Source organism: Panthera onca, chromosome D2, assembly GCF_046562875.1.
Source record: "Panthera onca isolate mPanOnc1 chromosome D2, mPanOnc1 haplotype 2, whole genome shotgun sequence".
NCBI classification, from domain to species: Eukaryota; Metazoa; Chordata; class Mammalia; order Carnivora; family Felidae; genus Panthera; species Panthera onca.
The window spans coordinates 16,512,007-16,534,850 of NC_138349.1; the positions used below are offsets into that span (position 1 = coordinate 16,512,007).

Genomic DNA, 22,844 nt, shown 5'->3' on the forward strand with positions numbered 1-22,844 from the left:
TTATCTATTAAAACTAATCCATATAAACTCATCTATTTTTTTTTAATTTTTTTTTAATGTTTATTTATTTTTGAGACAGAGAGAGACAGAGCATGAATGGGGGAGGGGCAGAGAGAGAGGGAGACACAGAATCGGAAGCAGGCTCCAGGCTCTGAGCCATCAGCCCAGAGCCTGACGCGGGGCTCGAACTCACAAACCGTGAGATTGGAACCTGAGCTGAAGTCGGACGCTCAACCGACTGAGCCACCCAGGCGCCCCTAAACTCATCTATTAAAGCACTTAGCCGAGCCAGACTCCTGGTAAATGTTCAGCAAATGACAGCTACAACTGAAGTCGTTACCTGTGGCCTTGGGGCTTATTAATGCTCTCCCAACATCAATGGTCCAGAGGCTGGAGCACAGCCTCTCAGCCCCTTAGGGTCCTTCCCATCCCTTCCCAGGGTTGGGGGCTCCCTGCTCTCACCTCCTGCCTGGGTCATGTGGGCTCTGGTCTGTTTCCTCTGGCATTTTCAACTTGAGCTAAACTTGTTTCCCTTTTTATTTTGAAAATTGGAATCATCTGTAGACTCTTTTGAGTCCAATCAGAGAGATGTTGCCCGAGTACCGAACTGAAATTAGCTGTTCAACCAAGGTTAAAACAGACTGTAAACTATTTAACAGCACACGGCGCTTTGAGATCTTAGATGAAAAAAAAGCCGTGAAAGCACGGTGATTCTGTTTAATTTGTTCTCAGTCATATCCATATAGAGTATTTGTTTTATACCGATGCTTACATTCATTCATAACTGTAATATATCTTGTTCTTTTTATTTACTTATCTTTCAGTTTGGGTTTTATTCCAGAGCATAGCTCGGCCTTGAAATGGCCCCGGGGGCAGGAGGGGTATCCATTTTCGTGTAGTTCCCCCTAGTGGTCACATGCCTGTAACTGCATCTACAGCTGTTCAAATGCAGGTTGATTGGCCTGGGTTGTCCAGGTCCCACCGGCCCCTGGAGAGTTGCATAGGGGGATAAAGGAACAAGGAAAGTTCCTGAACAGAGTGCGCAGGAGCTGGTCCTGGAGCAAGTGGATGAGAATTTGCTAATATTCAAGTCAGATAAGTGGGGGGAGGTGAGTTGTATTATGGCGTTTTAGGTTTTGGGGGTATGTGTGTGTGTTTCCCAGCGGTTCCGTTTTGAGCAGGAAAACATCAAGCACTACAAGTTTGGGCTTTGAAGCGCACATTTTAGGGTTTCAAGTCAGACTCCGATATTCACTAACCGTACGACTTTGGGAAAAGCACGTGTTTCGGTGTCACGTGTGAACTCACGATAGTAATTAATACCTGCCTCAGAGACTTCTGTGAGGATTAAGTGAAATATTTCGATTAGAACAGCACCCGGCACGTACGTGCTCAACAGAAATGCTGGCTTCTCTCGTAGCGGGGATCTCAGGTCCTTACCTGGTGTGGTGACCTGTGCGTTTCTCTGAGGACCGAATCTCGGTGGGAGGATGGCCCCGGATCAGAAATCAGACATATTTGGGAACTCTTCCCCAACACATGAATCTTGCGACTTAGAAAACTTTACAAGCTATGTGATTATTCATTCCTTTAGTTGTTATTAACACGTTTCCCAAAGAATCCCTATGGTGCCAATTTAGAAGCACCGGAGGAATGAACCTGACATTCTGTGTAGCCATTTGTGCCTTCAGAAGGCATGAGTAGGGAAGATCCAGAAGCCTCTGTCAGCAGGGTCAGGCCTGGCTCCTGCCCTCACGGGGCCCATCCTCACCCAGCTAAGACGCCCCAGGGATAGGCTGTCGCTGCAGCCGAGACCGCGGGGCTCGAAGAATCTACGGCGCGAGAGAGCCCAAGTGCTTTTTGTGAACTGGGCGTAAGAGGCAAATTCGGAAGCCGAGAAGTCCACCACTGGCCAGGTGCTTCGTTTACATTTCATTCTATTTGAATACTTTTGGCATTTTAATTGTAAACATTTCATTCATTCATTTAGGAAATGTTTGTTGAGCACCTCACACGTGCCAGGAGCCTCTCTAGTCACTGGGAATACTTGGTCGTAAAGGGGCAGAGTTCTTGCCCTCGTGGAGCCTGCAGCGGAATGTGGGAGACAGACAACAAACGATACCTAATACAGGCGTACAGGGTATCGTGCTAGACGAAAAATGAAATAGAGTGAGGCACAAGCACGTGGGGCCGGCTCGCTCCTTTAAATAGGAGTCACAGAAAGCACTGTGTGACACCACATGTGAGTCGAGACCTCACGAGGAAGGGGAGTGAGTCCTACAGGTGTCCAAAAGAAAAAGGGCTGGATGCCACAGACCTGGTTATTACTAGCCGGTTAGCAAACAGTTTTACGTGATTGCCGTGGTTGTACCTCAGTCGACAGCCAACGTTTATAGAAGTCTGTGTTCTGGCAGACACGGTGACTCATACTAGTAAATTGAGCATAGTTTGAGCCTAGAGGGGAAAATAGTTCCAATCTGTGTAGCTTAAGCATCTCAAGCACGATAATGTATTTATCAGGACCCCACCGTTCTTAGGCAGGGATGTGCGCCAGCCTCCCAGAATCTTGGTTTCCGTGCCCCTGTCTGAGCCCCATTCTCAACTCACTGAACCAGAAGAGGGGATGGGCAAAGGGAGCTGGCACTGGAGTTTGAATACTGTTTCCAGGTGAGTCTGATAAACAGCTAAGGAAACTGAAAACGAATTAACACGCGCTGTGACTTTAAATTCTCTTTTCTTCTTCCAGTCTCCAAGGACTTTATCTCCGACTCCATCAGCAGAAGTAAGTACCGTTTTTGAAAATTGTAACGGGTGGGATTTGGGGAATAACTTGGACTTTTCCTAGACTGGAATTTTTGAAGGAGGACATTCAACGAAACCACAGCAGAAATACCACTAGTCTGTAAAATACTAGTGGTGGTATATTATTCCGTTGAATTGATATGACTGATTCACTTAATTATTCCCCGATTTGTTGAGGAAGTTCTATCCTTGTAAGTGGTGGTATGATAGATATCTTTGAGCGCATTTTTCCATTCGAAGATCCCTTTCTGTTTTTCCTGGGGATATGTTTCACTAAGTGGGAAGTAGAATTTCCTGGGTCTGAGGCCACTACCGGCTTGTTCTCCAGGCAAATCAACTTAAAGTGTCACCAGATCAATGTCAGGGACAGTGTGGGCTGGCAGTCAGAACAAGGAGTAAGATGAGAGCCGGGAGGCTGGTCCTGAAGCGGGCTCTGCCTTCACGAGCCACACGCCTACACAGGGGTCTCCTGCCTGCTCTGAAACATTCTGCTTCTGTGGAGACGGGAGGTCAGCCCTTGTGTTCTACCTTCCTTGTTACACAAATCAGATGAAATGACGTATGTGAACACACTTTGTAAAACCGAAAAGCACAGTATAAACGTGACCATCGGAGTTACTTTCGCCAGAGCTCTGTCGACACTGGGATTTATCGTTTTCCTTCTTAAACGTTGGCCGAATGCGGGTACTGCTGGTTTCAAACAAAGTGCATTAACCACAGAATGCTCCTCTGCCTACGTATTTAAGGATATGGCCCTAAAATGTGTACATGAACAGGCAGGCATGATAGTTCCGGGGCAGCCTTTGTAGAACTTGACTTCCCTTGGACCTGATGATAGCCTGAATGAGTGTCTTATGCTCCTGCTTTCTCGTACTCTCTTTCCAGGGCTACCAGGATGCTCGGGACCGGGTGATCCACCGGTCCACCAGCCAGGGTTCCATCAACTCCCCCGTCTACAGCCGCCATAGCTACACTCCAACCACGTCTCGCTCTCCCCAGCATTTTCACAGACCTGGTAAGGGCACCTGTTCCCGAGATTCACTCTCTATGATAGTCTGTGTTGGCTGTGTGATTTTTCTTTTCCCCACCACTGACAGTGCGTTAAGAATCTAGCTGCCAAATAGATCTCTTCTTTTCCCAGAAAAAAAAACAAAAACAACACTTAAATCCAACTACAATTTGTGTTATTTTATGGTTCTATTCATTATGATTTATTAAATAATTACATTTTGACAGTGAACAACAAGAAGCAAGGGAGCCTTTTTAAAAAATATTTTTAGACTTGAAGAAGATCCCATCACTTGGAGACTTAGAATGAAGATCTCCAAAGAAAATAATTTGATGCACCCTTTAGGCACATCAGCATCGTCTAAAATCCAGCATTAGCCATTTGCTGGTGTGTTTATTGTGTTTCCCTGGTCCAGGCACACGGTGTTACTAAGCATGCCGGGGTAAGCACCTTCTAGAAGGAAGTATTATATACAACCTCAGGGTTGTATTTGATAACTTTTCAGATCCATTCTAGCCCTGAGATTTTTAGCCAGACTTGGAAAACAGAAAAACAATAGAGACATATTATGATAGAGAGTGTCAAATAGTGTGGACTTCAGGTGACTATGCACAGTGTAGTCCCTATGACTATTAGTGGGTGTCTCATGTGTGGAATAGAAGAATGGAGATCGCAGCACGGATTCAGGGTTCTCTGAGAAGTAGATTCCCACAGGGAGATTCTGGCCTTCTAGACAAACTTGGTGGCCATGTACATCTTCGAAGACTTCATGTTAAGCTTCTTGTTCTGCACAGGCTGATGAGAACAGGACATGTGCTAACTTATTTTATAAAATAAAACCAGAGGAAATGAACAGAATATAAAAAGGCTGCAGTCTTTTCCTTAAGGCTATAGATTTAATCCTCATAGAGGACCGAATTTTTAGTATATGATTCTTCAGTAATGTTTAGTTCCCCCTAAGTCATAAGTACTTGGTATTTGTTGAGTTATGTTACATGAGAATTTTTCAGGAAATGGATTCTTTTTTTTTTTTTTTTTTTTTTTGGTCTGCAGCTATGTTCATTTTACTCATGTCCCAGACCTGGGTCTAGATTTAAGCCCTTGTCTACGGGGGGGACAAGAAATCCTCTATGTGACTGCCTGTCCTTATAGGGCATATGTTGAGGTCACTGAGGCCATGGCCATGACCTTGTCAGGATGACGTGGGGCTACAGGGAAATTATTGTTCCGTAGGCCCCCGATTAGCGAGGGGGTGGTCAGCCAGGGAAATTATTTCCCTAAAAGATCATGTCATTGTTCAGCACTGAAAGTTTTTGTCTGTTCCAGCCGTGGTTCTGATGTTAGCAGCCTTTAGGACGTTCCCCATTCTAAGTGCACTTCCCCCTCTCCACAGTATATTATGGACATCTGATTATTAGGGCTTACGGTTATTTTTTCAAGATCTGTCCTTGTCACGTGGAGTTGGCAGGGTTCTGACAGCAGAGTTATGGTCGGTGTAGGATACCTCTGATTATCCACTCCGTGGGTCCTAGATGCCAGGTGGTGGCGCGCGCACCCCCCCCCCCCCCCCAGGGCCGGGTTTGGTTTTAATGGCCCATTCTCCTTCCAAGATCAGGAAGCCGCCGGTCCCCCAGGGCCGCCACCACGCCATTCACAGGATCCTAAGTAGCTCTCCGCCACCTGGGGAGCACGAACAGGTCCCTCCTTCTCCGCAGGCAGAATAAAATTAAACTTCTAATGGGAGAAGTTTGCAGCTTAAAAACAAACAAACAAACAAAAAGAATCTGACCCTTACCGATAAGTACTTCTTTTCAAGGTTCTTGAAATAATTGTCTTTTTTTTTTTTTTTTTTTTTTCACATGTGCGTCAGGGGGGTTCTGTTTGGCCAGGTGTCTTTTTTTAAAAGCAGCTATTTCTGAATCTAGATGATGCACCGGTACTGGCTCAACAGTAGCTGGTGTCATCCTGACAGAGAATGTCCCGGTGGCCATTCCTTCTGATAAAGCCATTTATTCTCAGAGAGTGACTCTCTACCGACCTGAACCAATTTGCACATTCTCCCCACTTTGCCTGACCCTTAGCAGGTGCGTTCTTAACCCTTTTGCCTTCCTCCTTTTTCAGACTCCTGATTAACGTTCTTTATTTCCTGCCCCGCCCCCTCCCTTGGAACGAGGATGCTGTCCCTGCTCCTGTGTTAATTTCTGTTCTTCTTTTCTGTTTCCACCTCGCCCTGCCCCTGACTCCTTGCCGCACAGAGCTGCTGTCTCCTGGTGTGCGCCTGCGCACCAGCAGCCTCAGCTCCACCCACAGCGACTCCCGCCCCAACTCCCCCTTCCGACACCACTTCATTCCCCATATCAAAGGTAAGGAGGCAGGCTTCCCCAGGCGGCACCCCGCATAGTGGAGATTTATTAGCACCCTGGGAAGGCTAATAAGGTGGATCTCCAAGAGTTAGCTCCCAGCTTTCGACCTCTCCGCATGCCTGCGTGTGTCGTAACTACACCCAGCGTCTTAGAACTGGCATGGCATCTCTCAGTAGGAGAAATATGTCATTTCTAAGGGCTCTAGATGAAGAAACAGGAAGTATGTTTAAGACCAGAAGATTCATTATCTACTGCTTAGGGGGAAAAAAAAACCCCATATATTATCATTTTGTTTTTCCGTGTGTCAAAAGCAAAATATAATATATAGTTGGGGTATGTTCCTGGTTTTGATGCGTGACATGGCTCAGCAAAACGTACCACTGTTTAGCAACAAATCTCCAAAACTTGTCTTAATGGTAAGAAGCCATTTAACCACTCGGTGGTATTGAAACACTTGGAGAGTATAAAAAGATCGATGGCAGTGTAACTTAAATGTCTCTCCTTGAGCCAACCCTAAGGCTAATCCTCTTTTGACTGGTCCTGATTTCTGCGTGACATTGAAGAGAAGCCGTGCCTTCTGTCTTCTGTTTCTGCCCCCACATTCCTGCCCATTCCCTTTATGGCATTCCCATCGTTTTCCTCATTGCCCGTTATGCTTCTGAAGCAGTCCTCAACTGGGGCCCTTGTTCCCCTCCGTATGTTGGGGGATCCGAGAGCCTTGAAGGGGCTTCAAAGGGGCCATCATTTAAAATAAGTATGAGCTCCCAGAAGGATGCTAACTTTTTCCATAGTCTTGATTTGAACCAAAGTAACCAATGACAGTAGCTGAAGGAGGGAGTGCCAGGCCAGTACATTGTTATAACCGGACTGTTATATGAAGTGTCTTGGTAGAAGGCTTGAGGCAGACCTAACAGATCCCAACTCGGTGTTCCAGAGTGCTCAGATCACGAGCGCGGCTACTGAGTAGCCAAAATGCTGATCCAGCTGACCGAGCGTTCATTTACCGTCTACCCAAGCTATTTTCTTATGGCTCACTTGGATTTTTGAGCCACCGAGTCCTAAAATATAGATGCACTGCCCTTAATCCGCATGCGGTTATCCTATGTGTGCCACTTTAGCATTCTCTGTGCTGTAAAAATAATGTTGCTGACATGCTTGTTGAAGTCACACACGCTTTGTCATTAGCAAAGAGATGAGCATTTTCCAGTTGGAGCAGCACTTTCTAAAATTCTTGACAGATTACTTAAAATTATTATTGCTAATTAGTATTTGGGGGGCCTTTTGTTATCTAGATACCAAAATACTTTAGAGGATGTTTATAAAGCCGTAAGAAATTACTGAAAAACTTCAGAGATGTATTTTAAAGAGACTTTAATATAGAAACCCTTGGCCAAACTAAGACTTGTTTGCTTCGAATATGCCAGAGAAAATAGATTTTTGATTCAGAGAGGTAAACTGCCTTGCTTGGTTATTACATGTTTTACCTTTCAAAAGAGATGCTTCCCGTAGGAAGAAAAACGCCACGTGCCCTGTAAAGTTACACAAAGTCTGTACAAATACACACATCACGAGATAGCGAGACACAACATCTTGTGTCTGTGAGCAGCTTTATGGAGAGTTGGGATACGCAAATGAACGCCGGAGTCCTAGGTTCAAATATTGTCTGTGCCCTGTGTCTGCGGTGGCACCTTGGATTGTCAACTTGACCTTTGGAATGTCACTTGCTACCTCATCTACGAAACCTCTCCTAGGTCACTGGGGGTACGTGAGGTCAAGTGCCCTGGTGTGTAACAAGCACTCGGCTCGCCTTGTCTGTGACGGTTTCCCCCTCGGCTTCGTGCCCTTAAAGCACCTTTGTGCTGTTTCACTCCATTCTCTGGTGAAGGGGCCCTGGTCAAGGGTCACACCGATGGAGCGACAGGGCCCCCCCATCCCTCACTCATATTAGGGGCGTCTGTTTCAGTATAAATATACATGAAATACCATTTTTAAAGCAAACTTTTTTTCCCATCTCTATTTAACTAGCAAATTGCATTCTTATTGAGCCTAAGGCAAACAGCTGCTTTCAGCCACTTAAATTTTTACTTCTCAACAGTACCTTTGTGTGCCTAAATGGCACCTTATTAAAAATGTAGATATGTAGTCGGCCCTTGAACAACGTGGAGGTTAGGGGTACCGACCCCCCCGCCCCGCGCAGTGGAAAAATCTTTGTATAACTTTTGACTCCCCAAAAACTTAACTACAAATCGCCTACTGTTGGCTGGAACATTTACCAATAACACAGTCAATTAACGCGTTTAACACAGTTAACACAATGAACGCATATTAACACATACACATGTAACACACATGTTATATGTATTATATGCTATATTCTTACAGTAAAGTAAGCTAGAGAAAAGGAAGATAACTTACAGTGAAAACACATCCACGCATATGTGGACCCATGCCATTCAAACCTGGATCGTTCAAGGGTCAGAGGTCCATTCTTTTCTGTCTTCAGACTGAATTTGAACTTTTTGACACAAATATTCTAGGTTTAAGTTGTAGAGAGCATTAGCCCAAGAGGCATTAGGTTGAACTTGACCTCACACTTAAAAGACATCTAATGGTCCATTTCCATATGTCTATAGTCCGCTCCTATAAAATAGTCTACATACATCAGATGCGAAATGTAATGTACATAACAGTACAATGCTTAGTTTCAAAATCAGATGAGCTTTTTGCTAAACTACAAAATAAATCATGGAGAATTTGTATATTAAAGAAACTGCTCTAAAAGCTTAATATAGTCGATTGGCTAAATACTGATTCTTTAAGGAATTACTTCTTAGTGATTCTGAAAAGCACGTATCCATCCATTAGACCAGGAAGGCCTCTCCAGCACTTGGAAAATTTAGCACAGAGGGAACTTATGACCACTTGAGAAGCAAATCTAAGGCATCTTTAAAATGGAACCAAGTCCTCCAGGGCCCTTCATGGAAACGTTCACTTTTTATCGTGGAGCTCGCCTTATGGTCTCGCGGCAGTTACTTACAAAGCCAATGTAATCTGGGCAGTCTGAGGATGCCAGGATAGGATGTCCACCGCAGGAATGTGTATCTCAGAGCACTAGAAGCACCACTCTGGCAACCAGAAGTTCAGCCCCCCCATTTCCCAAGTCCACTTCCTGGTCCTTATTGCTGATGCACGGTCCCCGGCCCCCAGGGTTCGTGGCACCAGGGATGCTGCATGTTGGAAAGCTGAGATGCACATCACAGGCTGTCTCTCTATTTCATTGGCTTCTCCATCCATTTTCTGTAACGTCCATCTTGTTTTCCGGTGTGTCTTTGTGTCTCTTCTCTAACCTTCCCTGCAGCCGCATTCTGTATTGGTCTGTCATTGTCGGGCCATTGGGACAAGTGCATGCTTAGAGATTTGGAAAGCTTTTCACTTTGTTTTGGGCTTGGTCTGTGCTATGTTTGCTGAGTTCCTCTTCCCTCCCCTTTGAAATACTCTTAGACATTATGTTCTGTGTCCACAAAGTATAAATCAGATTTGTGAACAGGAGGGCTACATATATTCAGTCTCTTTGAAAGGAATCTTTTCTGTTTCACCATAGAAGTGATTTACTGTGATGCAAATATCTGACACTTGCTCAAGAAAACCATGATGCTTATTGAAACTTTAGACAAGAACCAGCAATCCTGAAACTCTGTCACGAAATTCTAGATGCGGCCAACTTTAAGGTCCCCTCAAAGGACTCATTTATATTTTGGAATATAAGCACTTAGAGTCCAGAAAATTAGGCAGCATTCTAGCATGTTCCCGTAGCAGACACATGCATGGCCATTTTGATCTACTTGTCTTAGGATTTGTCACTTGGGCTCTCAGGTACCAAAAAGAAGATTGAAAATAAGGACAGAGCATTTGAATGTGTTAAGGACAGTGAGAATCCTGTAAGTGATTGATCTCTCAAGGACTGAAAAAATTGGCTTAGTAGGCTGATACGGAAGGAGCTAAAAACGAAGGCTAAGAAACATAAATACACGGTAGCTTCTTTTTCATTATTTATTTTTGGGTGAGTGCAAGCGTGGGAGGGACAGAGAGTGAGGGACAGAGGATCCAAAGCGGGCTCCATGCTAACAGGCTGACAGCCTGACAGCACTGAGCCCGACGTGGGGCTCGAACTCCGAAACCACGAGATCCTGACCTGAGCCAAAGTCGTACGCTCAACCGACTGAGCCACCCAGGTGACCCACGTGGTAAATTCTCATCATAGTAGCTAAGATCACTCACAACTAAGAATAATCCAGTACAAGGAAGGACTTATTTAAGGAACAAAATGGCTATGAATGTGATACATAACAATATTCTACGATAGATACGCTATTATATAATTTTTAAACAGTGTCTACATCCCAAGCTAATGGTGATGATAATGTTGATGATGGAAATACCTTCCGTATATCATCTTTCATCTAACACCTCATGTATTACTTTGCCTAAGTAATGAACTAAGCATACAAATAACTGTTTTAGGGCCCTTATCAGTTATTTCCTTCCAGAATAAAGTTTTACCACTTCAAGATAGGGTGTTTAAGTTAGAATAAGGAAAGAGGACTCATCTTGAGAGTTTTGCTTTTTTAAAAAACACCAAAAGAAATGTTTAATGCCTTTGGTATTTCAAGGGCTAAGAATTTGGTATCTAGCAAGAGTATTCTGAGACCTTGTCCCTAATGAGCCATGGTGACATGTGGAAATCATACTGCACAGAATCCCTTAAACGGATGTGTTGCTGAGTCTCTCTTCACCTAGTGTTTTAAAATGTTTTGTGGGAGGTTTTAAGTGATTTTAGCATTAAATCTATTTACAAGGACTTGAACATAGGAGTAAGGGTTTTGTTTTTTGTTTTTTTTTAAGCAACTAGAAAGGTCACTAATTACTGAAATATGCAGCCAAATAAAGAACTATGCCCAACAAGAGACAGCATTCGGCCCGAATTCCCCCATCCGGAGCTCAGACAACCACTCATCACAGCCTCCACATGATAGACTTTAATGCTTGGGCAAATGCTGATTCTGATACCCTTCAGCCTTTGCACCCCACATATGCAGATATTTTTGTGTGTGCATGACACTGGCTAATAACTGTCAAAACAAATGTAACGGCGTCTCATCCGATTGGGTATTGTAACCCAAATCTGTGAGAACATTTCCCTGAGATATCTGACGTTCTTCTACAAGTACAGGAAGGTTAGAGTTGATGGGCAGGAAGCAGGGTAGTCAGAAGCCATAGCAGCCAGTGCTCAGGATATGCAAAAAGAGTCTTCAAAAGGCAACCTCAAATTAGGCGAGAAAACCGTTTTTCTAGACCTTCTTTTGAGAACAGTTCACAAGAAGTATTCTGGTTTTCAATTCTGGATTACTCTTGTGAATAATTTCTGATGTTTACAGGAGTAAATAATTCCTCTGCAGTGAAATGGTTACATGGGGGTTATCGAGAATCTAGTGGGAAAGTTATAAAAAGGGGGTGTTATTGTGACCCCATGGTTCTATACAAACATTTGGCTGCCTTTAATCAAGAGCAGCATGATGGTTAATCCTACAGTGGTGCCTGACTAAATTAGGCCATTAATAGCTATAGAATTCTCTAGCAGGCGACTTCAGTCATTCATTTGCAGACATTAATTAGGACCTACTTCTAGGCTGCGCACTAGACTCAGCCCACGAAGATGAATGAGACCTAGTTCTAATCCACCCTGCGATTGAAAACAGGATTTACTTCTAAATGTAAAACCACATTCTTCCTTCCCCTCCTTGCCTCTACCTGTGTCTTTTATACTCTTTTTTTTTTTTCCCAGACACGAGCTGGTTATTTCTCGTTAGGAGAGTGATAGTAAATGAAACTTTAAAAAAATAAAATAGATATAAAATTAAAAATAAAAGAAAAAGAAAAAATAACTTAAAAAATTAACCATAATAGATCAGAAGTTTGGGGTGAAGCATCATCATTTTTGGAAGCTGATATCTAACTTAAATAAAGTCTACATTATAATGAATCGGGAGTTAGATGTGAAAGTGACTCTTGAGGAAAAAAAGAGAAAGGCTTCAGACCATAACAACTAAAAACCTGGCATCTGCATTTAAGCCAGGGACAAATTCAGATCGTATTGGAAAGATCGCACTGCCCATTCAGTCCAGATATGTGCTCTGGTTACCTAAAAATACACGTGTTAAGAAATTAAAACCCTAGTAAGCACGTCATTTTAAAACTCCAGCAAATGACATCTTTCATACTTTGCCGGCCAGATTTAGAACGGCGTGGCTTATTTAAAGAAATCGGCTCGTGCTCTGTTTTGTAAAGATCTAGAGTTATTTCAAACTGTTAGCCTTAACTGATAGATAAATTACACGTTATCAAAACGTACAACTTTTGTGCTTCAACGGACCCTATCGAGACAGTGAAAGACAACCCGCAGAAAGGGAGGAAATGTTTGCAAATCATAACATCTGACAAGGGACTTACGTCCAGAATATATAAAGCAGTCCTATAACTCAGTAACAAAAGTAATTGCATTTTAATCCATTAATTTTTGCTAGTACATCTTCTGGTGTATTCTCGGGGCCGATGTTTACTCAGACACGAGGTGGGAGGACAATTTAGGGCAGTAGCTGATCTCTGGCCAGTTGAGCCCAGGTCTCAGTTCATCCTGGTCACAAGGGAGCGATGGTGGCTTTGGTGGCACTCAAGGCTTTGCAGCCACCTGCCAGCAATCTTTTCTAGCCCCTTCGCTATTCTCCCATCCAAGAGCAGCCTGCTGTCCAGCCACAGTGTTGCTCCCACACACCATGGCCCTTCCTTCCTCGTGATGTTCAAGCCCTCTGGAATCCGGGTCTGGTTATCCCTTGACCCACCCACCCACCCACCTGGTGTGCTTACTCTTTGACGCCCCACTCCGTCTAATATCTCAGCTTTCTGAAAGAACTCAGGGCACCTTCCCCTAGGTATGCATTTACGTGTCACAGTCGGTCTCCTTAGGTAGATTCTGAGCCCCACTCCCCACCACAATGACGTCTCAGTCACCTGCGTGTCCCCAGTCATATAGCTCAGTGCCCAGCCACGGTAGCTGTCCGTTCGCAGAGGGAATTGCTGGACTGAGTGGCATCTGAGTGGAGCGGAGCCTTTAAAGAGAAAGGCGGAGAGTGGTATAAGCGGTCCTGAAGTTCCTAAAAGAAAGGGCTCTGTCTCCGTGGTGTGTATTTCAAAGTGAGGCAACAGAAACGTTTGCTGTAGTGCAGGCACTTTGCATTGCTGAGGGGAGGGACTGGGTGGCCACGCGGGCTCCCAGACGTGGCCTTCCGTTTGGAGAAATATATTGCAATTGCCAGCCTCTGCCATCATGCCTGGAAGTGATCGTATTTGGGTTTGCCTATCCTGCCCCTTCACGTGCTTGGGATTTAGTCGTCCGACAACTGATCCTGAATCATTAGCAAGTGACCTTCCATGACTCTACATGTACTTCCCATCTAATCAGTTTGCTGCTAGCTCACGGCCTTCAACCGCATGCCATCGGAATGACGCCCCCTACCGCTAGCTGCTTCTAACCCAGTCCCACGTGAGCTCAAGTCTCTCCTGCCCCAAAACGTAACCTTCTATCACCTTGTGAGCCAAGTTGATAAACTGAGTTTGTTTCTTTTGTTTCTCCTTTTTGGTATACCTCCTCCCGGTCTGTCGTGTTGAAGTTTGATTATGCTTGCTCTGTTTTCTTTATTGCTGTCCCTTCCCTCATTTTGTTTTCTCCATTCTTCTCATTGGAGGCAATGAGCCGTCCAGCGGCCGGAACTCCCCTCTCCCTTCCCGGCCAGACAGCCGCCCTGTCACTCCAACTTACGCTCAGGCCCCTAAACATTTCCATGTTCCAGGTAGGAGCTGACACGGTCTTTGTTGGGGTGTCCTGTCACGGTGTAGAACGTAGCCCTGTTACCTGTCTCGTCTCATTTCTCATGCTCTCGTCATTGGGATGCACACAGTGGACAAACCCTAAATTGCACGATCTGACCTAGAGGGCCTTTCAGAAGTTTTGGATGCGAAATGCCAGGATTGTATGGAAGGTTTACGTTTTCTCAAAAATTTTTGAAGGGAGGTCGGAGGCAGAGGGTGAAGGAAGAAGGGTTGAGCTGCTTTGGGTTTTTTTTTTTTTTGGACTAAGATTTTAATTTTACCTTTATATTAGTGCCTCCTGAGATATCACTCTGTGGTTTGGTGTCATTGACAATTCTCGCAATGGCAACCTAGTTACCTTCTCATCCTAAAGGTGAACCTTTAGGTGAACCACAACATCTCGAGAATACTTTTGTTTTTTTTTCCTGTTTGTCTCCCATGCGGAGAATCTTTCTATGGACTTTTCAGAGAGGTGTAAAATTGGATCAGTTAGTTGGATGGTCCTTCTGCAGTGCGTAACCAACTGACTACCTCCTTAGCCCACAATGATATCTTGCAATTTAGGCTTGGTGCTGTAAGCTTTGCTGAAGTCATAAGCATCTGCTGTCACGGTACAAATGGTAATTTGCCATCAAGAACTGGAAATCTCAGGACCCATCATTCTCTTAATGTTTAGGGTCAGCTCAATTTGTAAGGGCAAGATTGGCCATCCAAGGTCACGATGTTATTTTTCTATGGGAAGTACATTGTTTTACTTCTTTAGCTACTGAAAGTGGTTCAATACCTTACCCATTAGGGGTAACATATTCAGAATCTTAATCGTTTTTTTTTTTTTTTGTCTTTTGCATTCCAAACTTACCTGATAAAACAGAGGAAAGCTCAATGAGATTCATACCACTAAGATAGAGCTGCCTTTTAAAATAAAGCTTCACTGAACTTTAAAATCAGTGTTGTGTACATTTGCAACTTTTTTTGCATGAAAAATGCCCCCACCAAGATACAGTGGCCATGATTCTGAGGAAGCAAACCTTTTGAAATTTCCTGAGCATTTGCAGTCAAAGTGAAATGGTAGCATAATCAGATGCAGTCCTGTATAACAAATGAATAATTTTGGCTTCTTTTCTTTCTTTCTTTCTTTCTTTCTTTCTTTCTTTTTTAAATTTGCCCTCTACAAGTTGGAATTTTCTCAGACATTCATCCTGTCAGGACATCAGACTAGCCTTGCACATAAGAACTATTTCTATGTTTTAAAATAACTACTCTTAACTATATGACATTGCTTCCCACTGTTCCACTCATTAGCTAAAAAGTAAATTGAGCCCCTGGTATCTACTGGGAGCTCAATTTCTAGACAGTAGCAATTTGGGGATCTTCCCCAAACTGGTTATGTCTTCCTCACCACTAGAGTCCCTTCCACTGCTTGCGTTTCTTCCTGTTTTAATCTCACTTTTAGTGAAGTGTGTATTTGCAATAAATGGCTCATGAATGAATTGCATCTCTATCTATCCTAAGATGTATTACAAAGGATTCCATATCACTTGTCTATAGTGATTCACTCATTCCTGTGACCTCTTCTTCTAGTAACCCTAATCTTTGTAATACAAAAGTTCACCTTCTGGGTTGATTTTGTTCAAGAGTCTTCAGTTTGGTTTGCCTCTTGGTTGATCTATTTTTCCCCACCGCTGAACCGGTTCCCATAATCACACACCTTTGCTTTTCATTTCCACAGATCAAGGGATCAACATTTACCGAAAACCACCCATCTACAAACAGCATGGTAAAACCCTCTTTCCTCCGCGTAGCTTTTAAGTAGTGATATCAGCTGAACTCTCTGCTGTCTGTCCTCTGAAAGGCTTCCCTGCTGCTGCTTTTGAGAATCAAACTGGGGCACCCAGCGTGTTATGCCTTTATGGTTCCCTAACACGCAAATGTTGTGAGATTGGTTTTCCTAGATGGAGAACGCTTAGTTTGGTTAGGAAACTCCTAGGCAATCTTTGAGCCCATGAAACCATGTCTCGTTGCATTCCTAAAGAAGGGAAGGTTCTGCTCACACAATAATTCACAAATACCGGTTTTTTGTGTGTGCCATCAAATAATTTAACCAGCCTCTATAGTAATTTTGTTGAGCTTCTAATTAGTTTAAGTAATTAAAATAGTGAAGGCCAGCAACCTAGAAAACTTAGCTGGACTAAGTCTACATTAACTTGACTGTCCAATTCCCCAGATGTCTGCACCTTGCAGTGGAATGGATAGGACACACCCAAGACCAAGGCCCTGGTCCCCAGCCCTTCCCCTCAATGGCTCTATGATATCATGGACATGATTTCTCTGCCCCTCAGTTTTCTTTTAGACAAAAACCAGTAAGTTAGGCCAGCCACTCTCTGAAATTCCTGCAAATGAAAATCCCTAATAACGGATTTATAACTGTGTTTTCCTTTTCTGGAAATAGAGAATTTTTAAACCCAGGAAATCATATTACCATAGGTAGATCACATTTCCCTCCACCATTATTAGGTCTCTATAGATTAGATGCCATAAATCTTTGTGAATGGATAGAAAGCCAAGACTGGTCTTCAGGTGACATCAGAAAATTATACACATAACATGCCTGGAAAGTTGAAGGCTGCCATTAAAATCTAGTTGACATTAATGAGTCCTTAAGGATTAGGATGACCTGAAAAGCAAAGAAAGTTGAAAATGCACACAGGAAAAAATTGAGGCCAACATTCTAGGGGGAAAAAAAAGATTGTACATATTGTAATGGTTCTACCACTGTGATTTTTTTTCTCTTTTTTTTTTTAAGATTTTACACCGTGTGCTCGCTTTTTTAAGTTTGTTAACATTGTTTTTGTTTGTTTTTTTATGGTTTAATGTCTTCTCACCCACTCATTAACATGTGAATGTTTACTGACTTCACCAATTCTAATGCGTAAGTACTTACTGTTTGAAGTCATGCTTTTTTTTTCTAAATTTACAAATGAGACTCCAAGAGTTTGATTTATCAATGTAGAAACTGTTTTTATTACTAAAATCTCTAAGGCCCTGCCTCTCTAAACAAAAATAATCAAATGATTAAGATTTAAAGAGATTGGATAGGGTTGGCTTATTTATTTAAAAGAGATTGGCTATTTTTTTTAATGAAATGTAGTCTGACTTGACTCTCAGTTTGTTGTAATTAAGAATAGCACAGCCAGAGTGGCAGTTCCCAAAGAACATTCTGCAAAAGAGCAGTCCCGTGTGATAGAAATAGAAGGTACATCAAACCCGGTGTCTGGGCCCCAGTGCATTTGGAAAATGCTAGACTTAAATACAGTCACTGTTTTTTTGTTTTGTAATGCAGAACATCTCAGTCTTTAATATGCTAACACATCTTTAAGAAGGTGATGTAGTAGGCAGTGTTTTCCCAGCTGAATTTTTTATTTTTTCTCATGAGGTTAGAGACTCAGAAGCGCTACCCCGTGCTTGGCCAACACTTCACCCCTTATGAGCATATAGGGTGACCGTGGTCAAGTCACTTAAGGAAAACGAGACCCAGAGGGTTACTAAAAGAATGGGGAGTTTGAGCTAAGGGTTCAAAAAATTATTTCCAGATTTTAAAATATGTGAGCCCAGAGAGGGGGGGATAGTTTTTATTTAAAGCGTTATGACTATATTTTAAATGTTTAGTAGCATCCCAGGCCAGTCTGCCAAATTAGCCAGAATCAGGGTCTGACCATTTAGCCTGATTTGTTTTGTTGCAGCTCTGTGATTAGATTTGGAGTTCTAAGCCAGCGACAACTCTAAGCAGAGCCATTAAGAACCCTGTGAACTGAGGCCATCGTTAGTCTGGCTTTTGTTGTCTTGAAGTTGGAAGGCTCATTTAGGCGTGCAGACCCTTGAGGGAAATAAGGAGTGTTTTGCATACATTCATAAGTCAACATACGAAAGGCACAATGCTAAATTCCTACAAGGCACAATGCTAAATTCCTAGAAGCTAAGCGAGGATTTTCCCATTGCCATTTCTCCTAGGACTCCAGACACATATATAACATGTAAAGAGTAGAATGAACTAGACAGATGATCGCTGAAATGAACAGATACAAATACACAAACATACAAAGCCAGCCCTCTTATGGTTAACAACTACAGTCAGTGGACGGCATCATGCTTTTAACTTAGCTCTTTAATTTCAAACTACTAATTCAAATTTCTGATTGCTCTAGAAGAGTATCATCTGATGGAACTTTCTGTGATGACAGAAATGTTTGTTCTACGATGGTGCTTCCAATATGGTGGCCACTCATTACACAGGGCTATTGAGCGCTTAAAATGTAGCTCGTGCAACTGAGGAACTGGATTTTAATTTTATTCATTTTCTGGTTTCATTTAATTTTATTAATTGAAGTAGCCATGCGTAGCTAGAGCTAGTATCAGATGGCCCAGCTCTACAATAAGGTATTTCAGATGTAGAATGAAATTTGGCATCCAACATAAGGAAAATCACTTGTCACTAGGCACCACTGAGTGACTGGGCAATTGCTAAGAGCCATAAACAGCTTTCTGGAGTTGAAACTTTTGCCAGAAAACAAGACAACTATGGAAGTGGGTTGTACCACCATGGCCTTGCAGACCGATAGCTAAGCTCCCCCCCCCCGCCCCCCCCGATTCCCGCCTAGATGCAGCTGCCTTAGCAGCCCAGAGCAAGTCTTCAGAAGACATCATCAAGTTTTCCAAGTTCCCAGCAGCCCAAGCTCCAGATCCCAGCGAGATACCAAAGATTGAGACGGATCACTGGCCTGGGCCCCCCTCACTTGCCGCCGTAGGTATGCAACTGCTGTGGCTAAGCCAAAATGGACAAATTGGTAGGAGATCACAAAACGAAATGCTTAAAACTATGCAAAAAAATGTGTCCTATCGTAAAGACATTTAGGAAAAGTATGACCAGAGCATTTGGGTGCCAAATGCTTCAAAATTACAAAAACCCAATCACAAGAGCCTTGCACTCACCAACCCGCTGAGAGACAGCCAGAACTGGTCTAAAACAGATGATCTGCAGGGACTCTCAGAGTTACTGCAGAATCAGTAACTTTTGAACTAGTTGAACCAAAGCCTCCCGCCAAGAACACCGTTTATAAGTAGAGTCTAGTGGGTGACTTTACCAAGTGTCCACAGAGGTGTGACTTCTCTCAGTGACATTTGTTTTAGGTTATTTCTGGGTTGAAGTTACAATTCTCTTAACAGCCAGTCCTAACACTGAAGCACTTCTACCTTACTCGTGAGATCACGTTCTCCTTTACTAAGAAAGGCTGTCACCGAGTAGTAGGTGTTCTGGAATAACCACTCATATGAAGTTATGTGATTTTCCATCTCATTTCCATGAATTCTGTGCTAACATGTCACGTTCGAGCTGTTTCATTCTTTGCTTTGAACCACAAATTTATGCTTTAGAACCGTGTCTGTGTCTTTCCTGTTTTGCAAGTTGTGAAATCACTTGGCCTAAAAAGGGGTATTTAGCAAACACAGAAGCTAATACTGAAGATTTAGTGAGTCAGTTTTGCAAAGATAGAACTATCTTCTCACATGTCTGTTGACAACCTTTTTTAAAAGGCCTTCAATTTTCCAAATTTTCTTCATCATGCTTTTTCTCATCAAGCCATTTTCCGGAATAATTTTTACAAACGGTATAAGTGGACTTTAAAGCAATCTATATTTACAGAAATACTTGAGGGAAAATCTCCCTCCTTAGTTCATTATTCCCAAGTACTCTGTATATTATGCTGACTTAAGATTTATTTAATTCTTGCAAACTTGTGTCTTTTCATTTTTATTAGCATAGATTAAAGAGAGTAAATTCACATTGACATTTATGATTTTAGGAACTAAGAATCAATCAATCCTCAGCTTTTCCCTGCCAGTTTGTGACCTTCAGGCAGTTCTTGTGGCCTTTGAGGTTCGGTTCAGTCATGTTGCTTTGTGGGGACACATACAGCTAAATTTGGGGCAGAGGAAGAAGAATATTTTGTGATTAAAATTATCACCACTAAATAGTTTTTGGGTTCCAAAGTGAAGAAAATTTCTGGCCCATTAATCAAAAGGATAAAAACTGAGACTATAGGTTAAAGTTTATTTTGATTAGATTAGCAAGCTTGCCTGTTTCCTCCCACAGCCAGATTAATCCAAGCAATTTAGGAAAAACAATAATTATCTTAATTTTACAACCATTCTGGACAGATTCCTCCCTTTCACTCCCTGTCTCCCCTTTTCCAAGAAGCTTAAAAATTGTAAGTGATTTGCTAGATTGGAATGAAATAAGTAACTTTTTAGTGTATTAATGCTATTTTATTGACCTATTAGCATAAAACTCTCTCATGACCATTTTTGCCAAGGATTGAGGGAAGGAAAACTTTGGAGACTCATCCCTTAAAAGGAAAATAAAAGCATGCTTTTTAGTGAATTTAAGGGCAGAGGGAGGGTGATTGTATGACAAGTCTGTTCAGAAAAAGAGAACACGAGAGAGTGACGATCTTACCTATTGGGTGGTATGTGCGTGAACTTGGGTTCCCCTCTTTGAAAATTGACCTCCGAGAGATCCAAATAATAACTCTAGATGCCTTCCCACCTATGACAGAGGGCTGCGGCCAGTGGCTGATGGGATGACTGAGCCCCAGCCGTAAGGGCACGCCAAGTTCTAACTGAGCAGATCAGTTGTCGGGAGGCCAAAGGTCATGCCTTACCAGATCACACGATGAGCTGGCCTGTCAAAGGAGGCCCCCGTCGCGAGAAACCCACCCGCAGGGCTCAGTCGGCGGTGGCCCTCTTTTCCTTGCGTTGTTCGTGAACGTTAAAGACTGCTGCCGATTTTGCCATCTGGACAAGTTGAGCGCAGGTGGGCTAGTGCCTTAAGATCCCCTTGCCATGGGGCTCATGTGAGAAGTTGTCTTTGCTGTGGAATTAGGAGCCGACATGAGACGCAGATCTAGTGGCAGAGAGGAAGATGACGAGGAGCTTCTGAGGCGCCGGCAGCTGCAGGAAGAGCAACTGATGAAGGTTTGTCCTTAAGCTACTTTGCTGCAAAGTCTCCAATTCAGTTCCATAGACCCGGAAGTTTCAGTGAATGCGAGGGGTGAGCCACCAAGGGAGTGAGAGGTGGTCCCGGCCCTCAAAGGGCCCGAAATCCGGTAGGCGACCGAAGACGGGCCTCAGGTGACTATAAGACAGGGTACTTAGTGGGTTCCGGAAGAGATGGCCTGGAAGCTGGAGGTCAGGGGGACGTGGAATGTTCGAGCTTCTGTGAGGAGAGCGTGACCTCGTGGGGCACGTGTGTGCAGTGCACGCTTGAAAGGGTGCCGAAGGGCCAGGTGGAGCCACGCTGTCACCCATGTGGTGCAACGCCTGCCTTCCTTCCCCCAGGGCAGCTTCTGCCGAAGGAATTCCCTTGGGACTGAGTATTTGTCCAAGTCTTTCCTCAGGACTTGTAGGACCTAATATGTTGATGTGGGCCAGGAGGGAAGGGACAAAATGGGCTGCCACCAAGAAACCCGCATTATACCCCTCCCACAACATCCCAGAAGACCAAAAGAAGGATAGTCCATTATAGCCTGGGGTAGAGGGAGCCAGGAAATTATATACTCTCCCACCAATAAGAAACTAATGAATCCGCTCCAGTGACATTTTCCAAAGATACTTAAGCATATGGGAAACGGACAAGATACTAGTTGTATGGAGGGAAAGGATACAAAGTTGTACTTACAGCATGAGCCCAGTTTTGTATAATATGCGCATTGAAAAATTCAGGATGGATAGAAATCAAAACGTAAATGGTGGTTATCTCTGAGTGGTGGACTATGGGCTACTCTTCTCTCCTTCTAGATTTTCTAAAGTCTGTGCAACGAGCATACATTACTTGTGTTTTCTTGTTTTTAAACAAATCAGCGTAATTTCTTTTTTTAAAGATACTCTCCCCAAACTCCCCTCTGTGCTTCAAAAATCGGCATAGGCACATGCCTCCTGAGGTCACCTCAGGGCACGCTGGGCAGGGCGGAGGAGAGAGAACATTCTTCTGACATGGCCTAGGGGAATGGTATCTTGATATTAAAAAAGGCTAAGAGGGGTTCAAGGTTCAAAACCTGGCCTACCCGCTGGGGAACCACCGGCCTCTGGGTGGTTCACTGTAGAGTCAGAAACTTCTTGCAGGACCTTCTCAAACAGAAACTGCCCTCTCTGACCATAATTGTGGACTCCTCTTTTATGTGTCTTTTCTCTGTGAATAGCTCAACTCAGGCCTGGGGCAGTTGATATTGAAAGAGGAGATGGAGAAGGAGAGCCGGGAGAGGTCGTCCCTGTCAGCCAGTCGCTACGATTCTCCCATCAACTCAGGTGAGCAGCGGACCCACTGCCTTCTCCCAGCGGGAGCCGGCCCCCTGCCTGCAGGGAGCCTGCCTGGCCTGTTCCAGGAGAGGCAGGGACGCTTCTGGTGTGTTCTCCGTGAAAGGAAGTACAGGAAACCCACTGCGTGTCAGCTTAGCTTACGAGGATGCCGTAGTTCTTCCTTAAATGTGTATCTTCTTCATGATGGAAGTGGGGGGGGGCCCTGGGAGGATTTTCTGAGGGTCTGTTCAGAATACTCATCTTAGAGAGAATCCATGAAAGGAAATCCTTACAGAGAACAAATGCTTTTGGAGCATTTAGAGACACGGGTGTATCACGTATATCTGTAATGTATGGAATACACACACACACACACACACACACACACACACACACACACA

General features: G+C 43.6%; 1 protein-coding gene across 19 annotated transcripts in view; it reads left to right on the forward strand.

Annotated features, from left to right (window-relative positions):
* ABLIM1 (actin binding LIM protein 1) overlaps nt 1–22,844 on the forward strand; it is a 295,000-nt gene that overhangs the window by 260,782 nt on the left and 11,374 nt on the right. For 7 of the 19 annotated variants that reach the window (XM_078434857.2, XM_060641411.3, XM_060641417.3 and 4 more), the window contains 8 exons: nt 2,747–2,782; nt 3,688–3,817; nt 6,067–6,174; nt 13,974–14,078; nt 15,827–15,874; nt 18,753–18,899; nt 21,032–21,123; nt 22,347–22,452. In XM_078434857.2, the coding sequence (XP_078290983.1) occupies nt 2,747–2,782; nt 3,688–3,817; nt 6,067–6,174; nt 13,974–14,078; nt 15,827–15,874; nt 18,753–18,899; nt 21,032–21,123; nt 22,347–22,452 (772 nt within the window). The remainder of the gene's footprint in view (nt 1–2,746; nt 2,783–3,687; nt 3,818–6,066; nt 6,175–13,973; nt 14,079–15,826; nt 15,875–18,752; nt 18,900–21,031; nt 21,124–22,346; nt 22,453–22,844) is intronic. The other 12 variants (XM_060641418.3, XM_081790462.1, XM_060641410.3 and 9 more) reach the window with 8 other exon arrangements.